The 16,014-nt window shown below is 34.9% G+C and overlaps 1 protein-coding gene across 2 annotated transcripts in view; it reads right to left on the reverse strand.

Annotated features, from left to right (window-relative positions):
* The window catches only part of LOC124404427 (5-hydroxytryptamine receptor-like), a 151,786-nt gene that overhangs the window by 102,218 nt on the left and 33,554 nt on the right, over positions 1-16,014 (reverse strand). For both annotated transcript variants that reach the window (XM_046878533.1, XM_046878532.1), the window contains exons 2-3: positions 12,024-12,170; positions 9,692-9,937 (exon numbers count right to left, since the gene is read on the reverse strand). In XM_046878533.1, coding sequence (XP_046734489.1) covers positions 9,692-9,935 — 244 coding nt within the window. In that variant the 5' untranslated portion in view covers positions 9,936-9,937; positions 12,024-12,170. The remainder of the gene's footprint in view (positions 1-9,691; positions 9,938-12,023; positions 12,171-16,014) is intronic.

Raw genomic sequence — 16,014 nt, forward strand, 5'->3', positions numbered from 1 at the left:
TCGGCACATTAAACTGGAAATATCCGTTGAAACGCTGATTCAATTTTGAAATTTTTCCCTTAATTGACGGACTTCTCTCGGAATATTATATCGCATTTTACACACGAATTTTCGCAAAGTGTCAAATAAATGTCTCACCTTAGATAGCCTTATTCTTTTGCTACATACTAATCACTCCAATAAATTCATTTGTAACGATTAGAATGTTCAATTTCACTATTTTTCCCAAATTAATACCAAAAAATTATTTGCATTATATTTGTCTAAATTTTAACAATTTTCATGCTACTAGTTTCGATTGATTTAACATTATTTGGCAAAAAATATATACCCTATTTGATTAAAAATTTCCTTTGCAAATTAAGAGATAGTCACTCTAGTTCAGTTCAAAATTAAAAAATTTTTATATCTGACACATCAATTTTCAGATTTTTAAATCGCGTCGATCAATATATTCGTTTTTAAAAATGGTAAAATATTCCAATTGGTTCGAAAAATGTTAAAAAAAAAAACAACCAAGTGCTTTTGAGAATCGAAGCAATCATACAAAAACCGCAAGTCAAATTTCAAAGGTTAAGGGTGAGACCCAGGTTGAGTTGGCATGGAATGCCCTATATATACAGAAACGGTGGAATAAATTCCCGAGCCTAGCGACACCGACGACACGTCCCACTTTTCTTCCCCCTCTCCTCTCCCTTTTCCATTTTCGTTTTCATTGAAATTGTGCTGCCAGCTAGGCTAGGTAGCCCCGAAAACGCAGAATTTCCCGACATTCGCAACCCTTCGGTATAATATAATTCACGTCTCACGCTTCTCCCTCCCGTCTCACTGACTGGTTCGTCTTTCAATTCGCCCTCGTCGCCCTCCATCCACACCATAGCTTTAAGCTCGCCTCTTCCATCGCGAGTTGCATCTTCGCGAAAGCTTCAACGCCTTTACGACGACCGAAGAATATGTTATACCTACGTGCATATTCCTAGTGAAATATTAACGATAGAATGGTCTGTCGTCTGCTAAGATTTAACGCGCATGCGCACTATATTCCGCGAGCAATTGTTTGCCAGGGTGACCAACAGTTAAGTCATAAACTTAACCTCGAAAAATTTGACAGTTGTATTCAGCACCGGAAATTGTAAGAATTTTTGAGGTTACGTTCATGACTTGACTGTTGGTCACCCTGGCAAACAGATGCTCTCGGATTTTCACGCATGCGCTTTAAATCTTAGCAGACGACGGATCATTCGGTCCTTTAATATTCACTCTGTACATGGATTCCCGGCGTTATGTTGTTTCAGAGGTGTGATAGGATTGATGATCCCAACCAGCGAGCAATGGCCGTTGTAACAGCCCTTCTGCCCTTATACGCAATTATGGAAACGACTCGATGACTCGCGTGGATATGATAATAGCCTATTCCCTCCGGGTCTCCGAACTCCAACCCCTGACAGATACATATCCTTGAGGATACTTACCTTATACCCTCGCATTGTTCCGCCCTACATCCCTTCGGAGGACCTTGATGGCCCATTCGAGTGTTTTTTTCTCCCGTTTGCCTATCTTCCCCTGCTCTGCAGACTCTTATGTCTGTCTGGTTAAAACGGCGATTGTCTGTGGTTATAAATTTCATTGAGATGTGGGGTGAGGGTGAAAATGTAGAAGAACTGTTTGAGAATGGAAGCTAGGGGTCATGGTATCGGGTTTTGAAAAAAGTGATGAACTATTTTATAGAATTCTAAAACTTAGATAATGTAAATGTCGAAAAGTTGAAATGTTGAATGTTGTGGGATGCTGACTATTTTACGTTTTGCCTCGTTACATTCGGTGACCGACTTTAATATCTCGTGTAAAAATATCGAAAATAACCCCAGAAGAATATAACTCAAGACACAAATAACCCAAGTCAGAAATAACTCAAGACAAGAGTAACATAAGACAAAAATAAAACATACAGAAATGAAAAATCCAGCTTAAAATAACCCGAGAAAGAAAAACAACTCGAGACAAAAATAACCGAAACAAAAATAACACGTTACAAAAATTTGACAAAATTGACAAATCATTAAATTACACTAAATTAGTTTAAATTAAATTAAACTAATTTTTGAATGTTATATTTTTGTCGTGGGTTATTTTTCTAATGGGATATTTCTATTTGAGTTATTACTTCTGAGGCATTTGGTCCTAGTATTGCTATATTCATATTCATTCTGAAGATTCTATATTTTGCTTTTCCATACTGTCATTTTTTTATAGTTTGACTTTTTTATAATCCGACTTTCTGCGGTTGAAATTCTATGAATATGAAGCAGTTGATGAAAAAAGGATTCAGGCTGAACTGTGCAGTTGAAACGATTCACTAATCACTTACTTTCAACTCGAGAATTTTTTGTATGTTCAACGAATGATTAATCCATTTCAGAAGCTAGTTTGAAGCGATATTGAGATGAATTTCTCTTGATGAAAATAGCATCAATCGTAAGTGATGACAGAATCTTTTACTCGACTGTTCAATTCAGACACAAAAAAATAATCACTGAATGAATTTGTCAGATCATGAAATCATGATACGAATTGAATGATGCGAAAAAAATATTCATCTGGCTTGCTTAATAGTTTCAAAAAAAATTTCTGGTAATGATGGTTAAAAATAAAATTTTTAACTTGGTGATAACGCGATAAAGCTTTAACGTAGCCGCTTCATAAAGTGTTTCAAAGTTCAAAGTTTATCCAGCAAACTCGTAAATTTTTGCTGTTATAGATCATATTGATTGTAAATAAAAATGAAATAGGCGGATAAAAATTGAGTTCAGCATGAAGAAAGTAAAATTTTTTGCTTTGTTCTCGTAATAAATCCACCTGCAAAATGGTTGTGGCTGTGATTTCCGTGACCTGAGATCGTCGAGATCTGGCGAAAACTCTGCTTCTCATTTTCAGAGTGATTACAACAACCTCTTTCATTCTTCTCTGAATTATAGTACGAAGAAGTAAGAGGTTGAAAATGAATTCTTAAGCGATGAATGTGAGAGCGAAAAAACGACGAGTAAAAATTCAGCAATTCAGTGAGTATGCAGCTGCAACTTGGCAAGCCAGCACATTTTATATCGCTTTTCGCAATAAACAGGGTGAAAACTACCCTCCTGCGGGAGTAATAGAATATTCCTGCTGATGTAGCTTCGGTGCGCAATTTCTGACAGAGAAATTCTCCAAATCGTTTTCATTAATTAAAATGGTCAACCTAATTCCTGGCAAATCGATCAGCGATTTCGATAGCATTAAAGAAAATTTTTAGTGCTTAACTTTTTTTTCTTGAGAGTAAAGCACAACTTGAAACATTTCGCGTTACGAGGTGTGCAGTTACTCGAGCAAATGATTTCCGAATAATTCATATTTAATAAAGCCTCGACTTTCAGAAATGGATTTTCAACACACACTCCTAGAATCGAAGAGAAATTCATTAGAAACTCAGGCTGACGAGAGAATTGAATCTAATTCTGATCAGCCGAGTCGAGTGCAGAGGTACCAACGTACGCCATTTTCCAATCTTATACCGGAGCAAATGAGAGAGCTGATTCGAGCACTTTCGATCGCAATATCGATATCGGAATAGTCGAGCTCATATATATGCCCCGTAAGTTTCATCTTGACACGTGTCGAGATTTTTGCGTCCACAATTTTCAATGAATTTTAGTAAAGTTCTTCAGAACTGAAGTTATTGTAAGTGAAGTTGTTTGAGTTTTCACTCGATTTCCACGTTTTGAAGTTTAAACAGTTTCAAAATTCCAAAAAATTGAATAAAAATAACGATATCTTGAGAATGGATAAATGGATTTTAATGAAAATTGGTCAGTACGGTATTTGTGGTCACTAATCACCAATCTGAGAGTCAGACTTACGAAATCCAAAATGGCGAATCCAATATGGTAAAAAAAAAAAAAAAATCTAAAAATATTCTGATTTTGATAGAAATTGGTAGACCGAAGTTTTTTGCCTCACTGATAACGAATCCAAAGTGATGGTTTCAAAATTTGTAATAATGGATCCATTACAGTGGTTGTAAATAAAAGAAAATGCTCACATTTTCACGTAAAATGGTGCCTGAGGATTTCTAAATACTGAATTAGACTATTCAGATGAAACTAATGCAAGAAATCAATGCACTGATGAATTGTAATTAGGAGCAGAAAATTTTCGAAACTTTCATTATTAAAGATTGAAAAATGAGCGTAATTCGTGTACCTAAGCTTCGCAGACGGTAAACAACTTTAAGAAATCTCGGTACGATCAATTAACGTTCAATGCCATAAAATACTTGGCACTTCCAAAAGCTAGGTTTTATTATCCTTTTTTGGATATATAGTCGGTATACAGATTCATAATTTGGTTAACGGGGCTGCTATAATTCATCGATGACAAAGTCTGCAGAGATAAACTGGAGTAAGAGAATCGTCTATAGTCACGAAGAGGCTGTTGAAATTCGAGCACGGAGGTATAAAGTACATCAATCATCGCAGTGTATCCATGATCGATCCACCTTATGGCCAGAAAAGCAAACCTTCAGACTTTAAGGTCTCAATTTAAGGCCTAAAAACACACGATATAACGCGTACGTGACAAAGGAGCTAAAAGAGAGAAAGAGAGAGAGAGATAAAATAACTGATTATCATTTTTGAAGTAGTAAAACATTGTTGGTACAGATCCAATTTTTGGGATCTGATAAATACGTTTGAATCTGGTATTTAAAAAATTTAAGGAAAAAAAAAAAAAAAAAACTTGCGTTTAGTTTCATTCTTTCAAAATCACAAGGTTTGATAGATTTCGGCATTCGATTTGTTGAGACGGGTATATTCGCTGACGGATAGCTTTTTAAGCGAACATAAATCTATAAGTAGGTATTTGTAACTCGGCGCTGCGATCCAGAAGCAATATCGAAGCATCCTCCGAATTGTGTACGTTTGAAAAAAACGATGCGTCATCAGAATTTAAGCCTTCGACGATGGACCCCGAAATACCGAATCGTTTCTCATTCTCCGAATCACTGCGATCTCCGAGCACTTTGACGTGGTTTATATTGCTACTAACCGACAAAAAAGAATAGTAAAAAAAGAAACAGAAAAAAAATTCAGAGAATTTAAGGTTCGAAGGTGTCGGATGAAGTGACAGAGGGAAAAAACCGCAACGGAAATTGAAGCTTGTGTATTTAAAATTGAAAAATCTGAACTGCGTTTCGCTTAGATGACATTTTTTTTATTCAGCATCACGATGTCTTTGTCATTAATCTGAAATAATATAAAACTTGAGTGAAATTGTCACGAATATCCGTTATACGTGCCTAATTCTGACAATTTTAAACACGATGAAAGCTCAAGTAATTTTTTCACAAACTAAACTGTGCGAAACTGTAGAAAAAACGAGTGTGAAATAAATTATGTGGATAAATCACTCGCGAAATTTCATAATTTTTATGATCATCGAGGTTCGGATTGAATGACTTTCAAAATATTCACTTTTTTACTTCCTAATATCGAATTTTAATGCCAAATCCCTTACGAATCAAACGAATTAATTAATTTGCAAAATTTGAGTTATTTTACCGGGTGAAATAACTTCTCGGAAAGATTTTCGTGTAATTGATGAAAATTTTTGAAAAAAATTAATGCTATGTTTTCGTTCTAAATTTTCAGTTGATTTATTTGATTCTTCTCGATCACGAACAACGAAATTAGAGCATTATGTAAGCCTCAACGAAGAAACGAAAAAAAAAAAAAAAATAAAACAAAATAAAAAGAATAAATAAAAAACGATAAATAGCGAATGATAAATTATGAATCAGAAAAATTATAATCATTATAAACGTAGTAACGTAATTAAAAATAAAAATTGAATATGAATTAAACAGATAATAAATATCATAAAAATTATATTCCTTCGAATAAATTGTTCGAAAATTGTAAACTGCTGTTCCAATCACGCAAATCTATTCCTTTTCAGGAAGAGTGACTCTGAATTATGCGAAGGACGCAAATCGTTCATCTATTCGAAATCCATCCAGACTAGCTTCCTCGAGATGTTGCGTTATAATAAGAATGTACCGTGAAAAATTCATGCGTCGGTTAGTGAAAGGAATTTTAGTCATAAATTATCCGTCTTGACTATCCCGCTTACAGACGTCGGTTTTTTTTTCTTTCAGCTATTCTGGAGCAACATCAAGGCGGGAATTTTGAAAATTGAATTAGGCGGGACCATTTGTACGGCTGTCAAATAGAGCCGATTTTCTTCTACACCGCCCACCCTTCTTCTTAAAAAATGTAACCCGACGAGATTTTTCTTCTTCTCTTTTTTTTTTTTTTTTCTTCTTTTTACCTATATTGAGAAAAAATATTCTGGGAAATGAAATTTGGTGAGAAAGAGTTTCAGATTGAAAATAAAAGATGATGAAAGAATAATGAAATTTTTTTGTTCGAAAGATACGTGAAATATTTTAAAACAATTTTATCGAGTACTTGCAGATTCGCGTGCAATTTTCTTCACTGAAATACAATTTCACGGACGAAATTTAATCTAATTAATATTGCAGTAAAATTTCAAAAAATTATTTTTCATTTTTTTTTTTTTTTTGTTCTTTCATTCCAAATCACTTGATCAAAAATTTTCATAAAATCTCGTTAAATCTGAGTATCAATAAATTCTCGAATGAAATATTAATTCATTCATTCTGATTGAAGACAATAGTTTTGATAGCAGAGAGTCCCGAGGATTTCTTCACTGAGAACTTTGCTCCTGACTTTCGAGCGCAAAAGTACAGCTATACTTTCTTGCTAAATAATTTATAAGATTAGAGTATCCCCATGTAAGCTGTAATCTTGAAGCTGATATATTATGTGCCGACATATAACGAAAGTTTCAAGTTGTTTGTATTTATTTCAGAAGTCGTGTAGGTACTCAAGTTTACCTTATACGCGTCCACGGATCTTCGTTCTCGTTCTTTACTTTCTTTCCAAACGTAGATAAAAAATAATTCACCGATACATCGCAAACTCATATATATATTTTTAATTATTCGATTTATTTTTTCTTTGTCACTATTTTGACTTGGTAAATTTTTATTCTAGCCTTCCTTAAAAAATTTTACTCAATAATTTATAGGCTGTGTTTTTTATACGCCATGTTGTTCATTCCATTGTGAAAAATTGAAAATGTTTTGCTAAAAAGTATTTTTGATCCCAGATTTATTTGTTTACCGTTTGATGTTATTTCTGTTTTTTTTTTTTTTTTTGAATCGTTATAAAATTCAGATATATCGGAGTCTGAGAAAAAATGAAATCTTCTTCAAAGATAACGAATTAAAACAAAAAAAAAAGTTATTTCAAAAATCTGCTGGCATCCCTTAATAGTGAGATAGAGCATTAAAATTTGCAAGATCTTTTTTTTTCCAAGGTGAACTCAAGATTTTTCAAGTTGGAGTATGAACTTTTTTTTTAACGGTCACCCTAGTATATATACATATATATATATATATACTTGAAATTAATATCATATTCAGACCTCGCACTGTCAGGAAATGAATAACTGGTGGGGCGTATGAAAAAGCAACGCTTTTCTCACCCGGGGCTGAAGCAGCCATTTAGAATCTCCGAAATTCAGACAATATAATAGGAAAAACATGATAATAAAGGTGGGAAATGAATGCGTTACTGGTGAAACACGGAGCTTATTATTCATACGTGTAAAATTTGAATAAGCCAGTAAAAATTTTTTCCACTCCAAGTAACAATTTTTACAGAGCAATGAAAGAAAAAAAATATAATCGACTCTGTTTAATATATCCCGAAAATAGTTTACCCAGCGCGATTTTTTTGTTTCATTGCAAACATTATTGCTTCTACGGCTAATTATACGTACACTTTCTGCCCGCGGGATGAAATTTTCATTTTTTTTTTTTCACAGTTAGTAAACATTTCATTTCATGAAAACTTGATTGATGAGAAATTGTATCGGGTGAACCTGCCGCAGAGGTTTAAAATCGAGCAGCTAAACATTCGATGTTTTTTTTTTTTCTTCATTCTAATTCTATCAACAAATTTGCGACCGTTTGAAGTTGAAATTTGATTTTTCGTCCAAAAAATTCACGATGTTTTTATTCAATTAACGAAAAATATTTTGGTTAAGAGAAAATATGGGATCGTAGTGATGAGGATGAACTGCCTCAGGACACTGTCTTCAAATTTGGGTTAAATCGTTTGAAATATCACAAGCAGGTAAAAACATGTATCACCGAGCAAAACGTTTGACTTTACTGGCATTAAAAATAGCTCCTATCAATTAATCGCAATGAAACGATCTCTGCATAAAATTCGATCTACATAATTTTGGACAAAAAGAACCCCAATCGAATCGAACAATCCGTTATCGGAATATAAATTCCCAAAACTCACCTAATAATTTCTAAATAATCCATACTCGAAGTAGCCCATAAAATAAATAAATATGACGTAACCCCGTTAAAATAATCACTCGCAAGTCAAGTCCAGGATTAATAAATCGCTGACCTTCCAGCGCACTGTGTCAAGAGGCAGACACCTTGACTATTCTCAAGTGGGATTATAGATACAGTCTTTGTGCCTAGCGTAGGTATATGTTAAGCTCTTTAGTGTAAAATGAAGTAAAATTGATAAATAATTGGCCGTGGAGCTGCTTACTTTTCGTTATTATTATAGACCTCGAAGGCTTGAGGTGTAATTGTGTCAAGAGGGTTGGAGATCTATCGAACTCTCTCTCATCAACGTCGAATCTCCTTCAAAGCTGGTTCATGTACCTAACCGGGCTCAAGAACCACCCTTGAGAGTCCGCGTAGTTTTCTCTTTGTGTAATCAGCACAAAACTCGGTGATTAATCGAGACCTTGGCCGCCTGCACGTACGTCATTGAGTCGAGTAAAAATTGTGTCATGAGCTTTGCCTCGCATCGTAATAAATTTGGTAAAATAAACTTGTCGAAACACCCATAAGACTCGAAAATAAATAATAAAAATGGAAAGGTAATTTAATAGATGCTGCATCCAAAGAGATAAGCTAAAGAAACGGTTCACACTACTTGACTTGGGTAAAACTAATTTGACAAGACCTTTCACTTTGATGCCTTGATACAAGTTTATAGAAAAAGAGGTGGACGTACTTAACGAAAAGTACGAACCTGAATTTCTAACAAAGTTCTTCTTTTTCTCCAACTTCCGAAATTACTCAAAACCACCATCTTTTCCATAACTTAATTAAACGCGATCACGGTGTACAATTTGTCCGTAATTATTGAGTTCACTGTCGCCTCTCGAGTTGTACAAACGCAACTTTTACTCCTGAGGTAATTTAATTTCTAATTATTATAATTTGGATCAGGAGAAAAGCTCAGCTACATTCAGCGAACCTTTGTTCGGTCGACGAATTGACGCCTGTTCAAGGTAATTTGGACCCATTGTAACAGCTATGCTAAGATTCTACCTTTCATGTGCGTAACACCTTGTTTCACAAAATTTCCATCACATTCTTTTTGCTGTATAATTAGTAAAAAAAAAAAAAAAATAGTCATTCCGGTACCACATATATTTGTAAATTTAGACACCATAATGACGCCTCGATTAATAATTCTGGATCCGTGTCCTAAAATTGGCAAATATGTTAAACAATTGTTGAGCGACTTACCGATTACCGTGATCAGTATCAGGAGGCAGAGAATCGTCGCTGTAACGATCATCACTACGAGGTCGCGTTCGCTCCCCGAGGCACTTCCGGTGGTCCAGGTGTCGTTTCCACCCCCGGTAACTACGTCGTGTTCCACCGAGCCGTTCCACGACTCTTCCACCGACGTCGAGCCGACCAGGGTGCCATTCGTCGATGTCCCCCGGCCTCCCATCCCCCACGTCCACCATAACTTCTCACCACCCATCACTGAAAAATGTGACGTGAGATAAGCTGGACGAAGAGAAGGTTGCTACACAGTTCTTGGCTGCTCTCATTTTTCACCATAAGCAAGAATTATGGTTCTAGGTAGAAAGTGAAGATTAATTTTGTAACTATAATCGGAAAATTTGGTCAATAAGGGGGTTGAAACTATGGCAAAACAGGGCGAATTACTAGAGTGGAAGAGCAACTGAATGATTCGATAATCGATAAAGTTAGTCTGATTGGAAACAGCTTCCAACATGGATCATTATGGAAAAAGGTTTGTGTCTTAGCTAATTGTCGGTAAAACGTCGGTACAGGAATCTGTGCCTAGAATTCTTTTTGACCACCGTCACTCGTACTATGTTTTGTTGTAATTGATGCTGGTGTAGTGATATATTAAATATTACAATACCAATAATTGTGCTATATTTTCTGGTAATTTCAAAAATATTTAAACTGTTATTATAATAACACCGATTCCATTGTAACTTTTATTAACGACTATTCCAGACACAAATGATATCTTTCTCAGTGCAACAAGCAATATACTGTACTTTGTTAACATTATCGTTAACTTTTTTGACTGAACTTTCGGTTTTCACTTCGCAGTATCAATGATCATCAAACTAATTAGCAGAACGTATTTTAAATATAGTTATAAATATAAGGTTGAGCCGAGTAGTTTTTTATTCACTGGTTGTTCAGTTCAAGAAAGTATTAAACTGTTCAATAAGGATCCGCGATGCAAACGACGGAAGTTCCTTGATTGGAAGCCCCCAAGGTGGAGCAATGTTGATTGAATTTTCCCCTAATGAAACGAATCGCGATGCGCCAATTTATTCGATACCCGATCACGATGCGGCCAAAATGTTACATTATTGTTCCATTTACCTGTAATTTTTTTATTATTTCGTTTAATCATGTTTAGCCGATTTTCCATTTGAAAATTGAAAAATAAATTTCTCTTACTACAAGCTTCATCGAATGATCTGTTCCTACACGCGGGTGAAAGTGGATCTGCTGGCAAAGCCCTTGAACACCTGTCTCAATACGAGGAAAATTAACGCTTCTGCCATTATCACACAATGACGGAAACTCGCGAATACCGTGCAATTAATTATCGTGAAATATTCTGTAACGACGATGCAAACTTATCATCAATTCCTCAAATATAATTATAGCCGTTTCTCAGTCGTGTATTATATATATATATACATATATATATATACATTATTATATTAATTAAATACATATTTTCACTTCAAAGAGATTCTCGAAAGACAAAAGCAGAATCCGGATATCGGTGTGAGTTCTTTTTTTCCCAGTCCCATTATCAGTTAGTCAATAATAAATTGTTACACGCGGTTCAATCGACTCTATATCGAAAGTTTAAATGTGTAAGTCAGTCTTGTGTGTTTTCATATGCAGCTCACGAGCGATCAAAATATATTTACTTACTTCTGCCTATCCATTTTCTTCAATTGTTCCAAATACTTTTCATTGATCACAAGTAAATCTCTAAACAATTAGTGTGAAATCAACTTTAACACATTATGGCGATTAAATCAGAGAACAAAAAAGAAAAAAACGTTATAACTCTTACTATTTGCAATTCATAATCTGCAAGAATCCTCACAAGGGTTTGAAGATGTGTGACAGCGCAAAAAAAAAGGAACAACAACAAAATTAAACAACATTACGAACGCATGCAGACACGTGCAGATTTAGTCTGGGGATTGATCGAGTGTAATTTGAGCGAAAATAATTTTGCTGTACGGGTAAATAAGCTCGGTAATATTTTACTAAATTTCCTTCCACACTAAAGCTAATAATCGATAAAATGTATCGATCGATCGCTTCGCATTTTCGGGATTGTTCAAGTAATATTTTATAAATAATATAATAAAATGAAAAACGTTTGAAAGACGTTTTATTGCATGTGCAAAAAAGTATGACGAGTTTACGGACCGCATTTTTCCTCTGCCGTATCGAGTTTCGAATTCTCTTGATCAGTGTTCCTTTGACGTTCGGGTGGTTGAAGTAAAAAACGAAGGCAAGATGGACAGCAATATTAAACAATATCACTCACCTTGTGCAACCCTTCGGCAAAAGGCATCCTACGGCACCGAATGTTCATTTTACATCGTTTTCACCTTTCCTCATTTATGTTTGATGTTCCGTCTCCTTTCGGGCTCTGCTTCTGCTCGGAGGTCGAGTCGACTTCATCTTCGAACATCTGAAAGGTACGGAAATTGCACAGATAAGAACGCGTGAAATGTCAAATGTCAAATGTCGCAGAGTCTCTCCTGCTCTGTCCTTTCCGTTCTCTCTCTCTCTCTCTATCTCTCTGTATTTCTTCTCCATAATCGTTAAATGTGACAAAAAATTCGAACCTTTACTTTCTTGATCTCAATGACCTTAAAATAATAAATAAAACAAGCCCAAAATTATTTGAATACGATTAAAACAGAACAAGTTTAATCATTTTCAACATTCTTATTATAAAACATTTTCTCCGATTCTTGATTCTTTTAACTGGTTTTTCCTTTTCTCAATTTTTGATCACCACTGTTGAGTCTAGCAAAGAACAGATGCCTCTTTTATCGTAAATTGATCTGTATATAAAAAATTTTTTTCTCACCATTATCTGTCTTGTGTGATTTTATTTTTGTTCATCCATATTTCGATTTTTATCATGTATACAATTTCCTGTATTTTGTTGTACATACCTTTTTTTTTTAAAATAAAACAAGCTTAATTATTGTTTACTGTTATATTAATTGGTACAGACCTAGACCGACTGAGACTTATTCAATTGAGAGCCGCGCTGGTTGATTGGACTAAATTACTGTGCACAGTTTCGTGAAACTAATTAAATGTCAATAGATCTTAATGGAATTTAACATCATTGATGCGAATGAATTGACTATGAATAAAGAACGCAATGAATACGACCATGAAGGCAAGATTATACTTATTGGTGTATTTCAGACCATCTCGATTTGACCACGACCATAACCATTTACAATAATTCCATGCTGCCCTTACATAGTAATTTGTCTAACACTGCAAAAGGGATGCGCAAAAATTTTCGATTTTCGCAATAACAACTTTTCTAATAATCTCTCGATTGGCCATTATGGAATTCGGTAAAAATGGCAGAGTTAGTACCACGTGAAATAGCAAAAGAAAACAGAAATCTCTTCCGATTTCCTAAAACTTTGAGAATGTTATCGACATTGCAAAAATTTTTTGGAAGTACGTATCTCCAGTCATAACGATATTGCAATCAAAGCGTTTATTCTGAATTTCTGGTGAAGTGTATAATTCAGTTTAGCAGAAAAAAAAAATAATTAAATAAATAAATACAGTGGTTATCGAAACTTTGGGAAAATATTTGACGATAGCTGGTTTGATATTCATGAATGACCGCCAGAAATGGAATGAAAATTGATTTGTGGCTTGCTATCGGTATTGTAGGAACATAGTAGATACAGATAGCTTGATCAAGCCGACCTGCAGCGGTTTTATTGTAACGATGTGTGTTCTGCTGCAGATTCCCTTCAGCGAGATTTACGGTCACTGGATGCATGCGATATAAATTGTGCCCTGAATAAAGCCTGTTACAACGAATAATTGGCAAAGTGCCTGCTTTTCTGCCTTCGTCACGTCACCAAAATCTTCCTATTTCTCACTAAATCCATTCTCTTTCTCTCTCTCTCTTTCTCCTTCTGGTCATTTTTAATCAGCATTTAGAAATCGATATCGTACATTGATAACGCACGATTGAGATAAAAATTTCCATTTTCATAATCTCATGAGGGTCAAGCATTTATAAGCGTCGTGTGTAGTAACTTACTTCAAATTTCTAAAATCAAAATCGAACCAGGAGACTGATAAAAATTCTGTGGATGGAATGGAGGCGTTCACTGAATACCGAAGAGCATAAATTACGTCAATTTCCCGCCAAATTTACGCCGGTCTCTATGATTGATTGAAGACGAGACGTTTCGCGAATCGTTAGGCAATTCCAAGCCGGCCAATTGGCGCATATGATGGAGGGTAAGAAGCCTCGCCAAATGCTGGAAGCTAGTCAGCTACCAGAGCCTTGAAGCTTCCTTATTACACAAAGATGATAGCTGTGTTTCGTTTCGGATACAGTTCCGTTGAATTAGACGTATGTCTACCAACGTTGGCTTCGATACGAGGTGAAATAATAACTGTAATTGGGATCCGAGTTGGCCGAGGACGAGGAAGAATTACAGACAAAGGAAGACCGGCCTTCAATTGGTCTTTGATAGATTTCACATTACACCCTCTAACGCAAGTTTATATGGTATCTAATTGGCAGTCGTGGGTCTGCAATGTCAGCAGACTATACGCCGAATTGCGAGATGTCTTACTTATTTATTTACCAGAGTCAGCGCCATTTTTTTTCGAACAAATTAAACCGACTGGGTATTTTTTCTTTCTTTTTAGCATTTACTGTTTAGTCGTTAAAAACCTGCAGCGTAACAAAAAAAAAAAAGAAACGATAACAATTTTTACCACCGAAGTATGATTTTAGTTAAAATATGAAATTAAACTGTAGAAACTATTTTTAATTTCATTAATCGAAAATCGATACGGTATTGAAGTCATAACTCGTCAAGAAGTGTCATTTTTGAAAGCATTTATCTTTGTGAAATTTCTGGACGTCATAGAAGAGAGAAAAAAAAAACTACGGCTTTTCGAAACTTGAGCTTCCGTATGCAGCTTCATAATAGAACCATCTTGTATGAAATTCTATAAAATTGACGAAAAACGTCAAATTAAACAACATCTTTTGCATAACTAGAGTGATTTTTTTTTTTTTGCAATAACCTGCATACATTTTTTTCAAAGCCTCATAACACGTTCGGTTTCCCATTTTTTCCAAGTCTTCCAGGCTTACTTACGATACTATTTCACGAAAAATAACCAGTCATTTCGAAATTCACATAAACGTTCCAAAATCACCACAAAATAATAAATCCAACGGCAATGGCCTGAAAATATTGGCATTAATCTTTACTTTTCATTGCAATTTTTCAATATAAAATCTAATTGTTCTGTCCAAATAACGAATAACGAACGAAATGTACCATTAGTTTTGTATTATTGGTTAATTGTTAAAAATAAAAAAATCCCCGTTTCCGTCGGCTGCTGTTTCCGAATAATCAATCATCGGGCTACTTGAACCCTGCGCAAGGTGCACACGTTATACTCGCACATACATCGAGTGAATCACGAGAAGTATAACGACCGAGTAAACGAATCATCCCGTTATACCATGCGAGCAAAAATTTATCCTTATCTACTCTGGAGATAACCATTGCTAAAAAAAATTTTCAAGTGATCTCTGAAGATCCCAATGGTAAGCAAAATTTGTCCAGAAAGACTGGAACCGGTTCAAAAATATCAGATTCCAGTGAATTATTTCGAGTTTTCTAAATAATTTTAATAAATGTTCTCAATTTGTCGACATTTTAACTTATATTACTCAAATTCACTTTTGTCTCTTCTTAATTTCTGAGCAGATCTGCTAATCAGATAATTGCCTTCGTGTAACCAAGGCAAATAATGACAATTAATGTTTGTTCATCATGTTTGAAAAAAGAAAAAAGCGTTTCTACCGATACAAGCAACACTGCAGATCGTTACACATATATCAGATCCCGATACATCAATATTTAATGACGTATCAGACGTCCCGCCGGTCTGGTCAAAAAGCTATTAAAACTAAATCAACATGCTGAAACCGTCTCGTTTCGTTAGAAGTTACTAACTAACCGATACTAACAAAGTTAGTGAATCTGGCCGGAATTTTTTATTGTACAGAGTGAAAATACTGATTCGAGATAAAATATAGGCTTTGAAGATTAGAAATAATAATTTGGATTAAAATGAATTTGTTTTTTACCGGAGATTAAAAAATGCCGAAAAATATCTCAAAAAGGATTAACAAGCAAAATTGTTCTCCTAATAAATGTGGGACGTAAATGACTGCGGACCTAGCTTAACAAGAAGCTGTTGAAAGCCAAATTGAAAGCCAGAATTCC

The sequence above is a fragment of the Diprion similis genome, chromosome 3 (genome assembly GCF_021155765.1).
Source record: "Diprion similis isolate iyDipSimi1 chromosome 3, iyDipSimi1.1, whole genome shotgun sequence".
NCBI classification, from domain to species: Eukaryota; Metazoa; Arthropoda; class Insecta; order Hymenoptera; family Diprionidae; genus Diprion; species Diprion similis.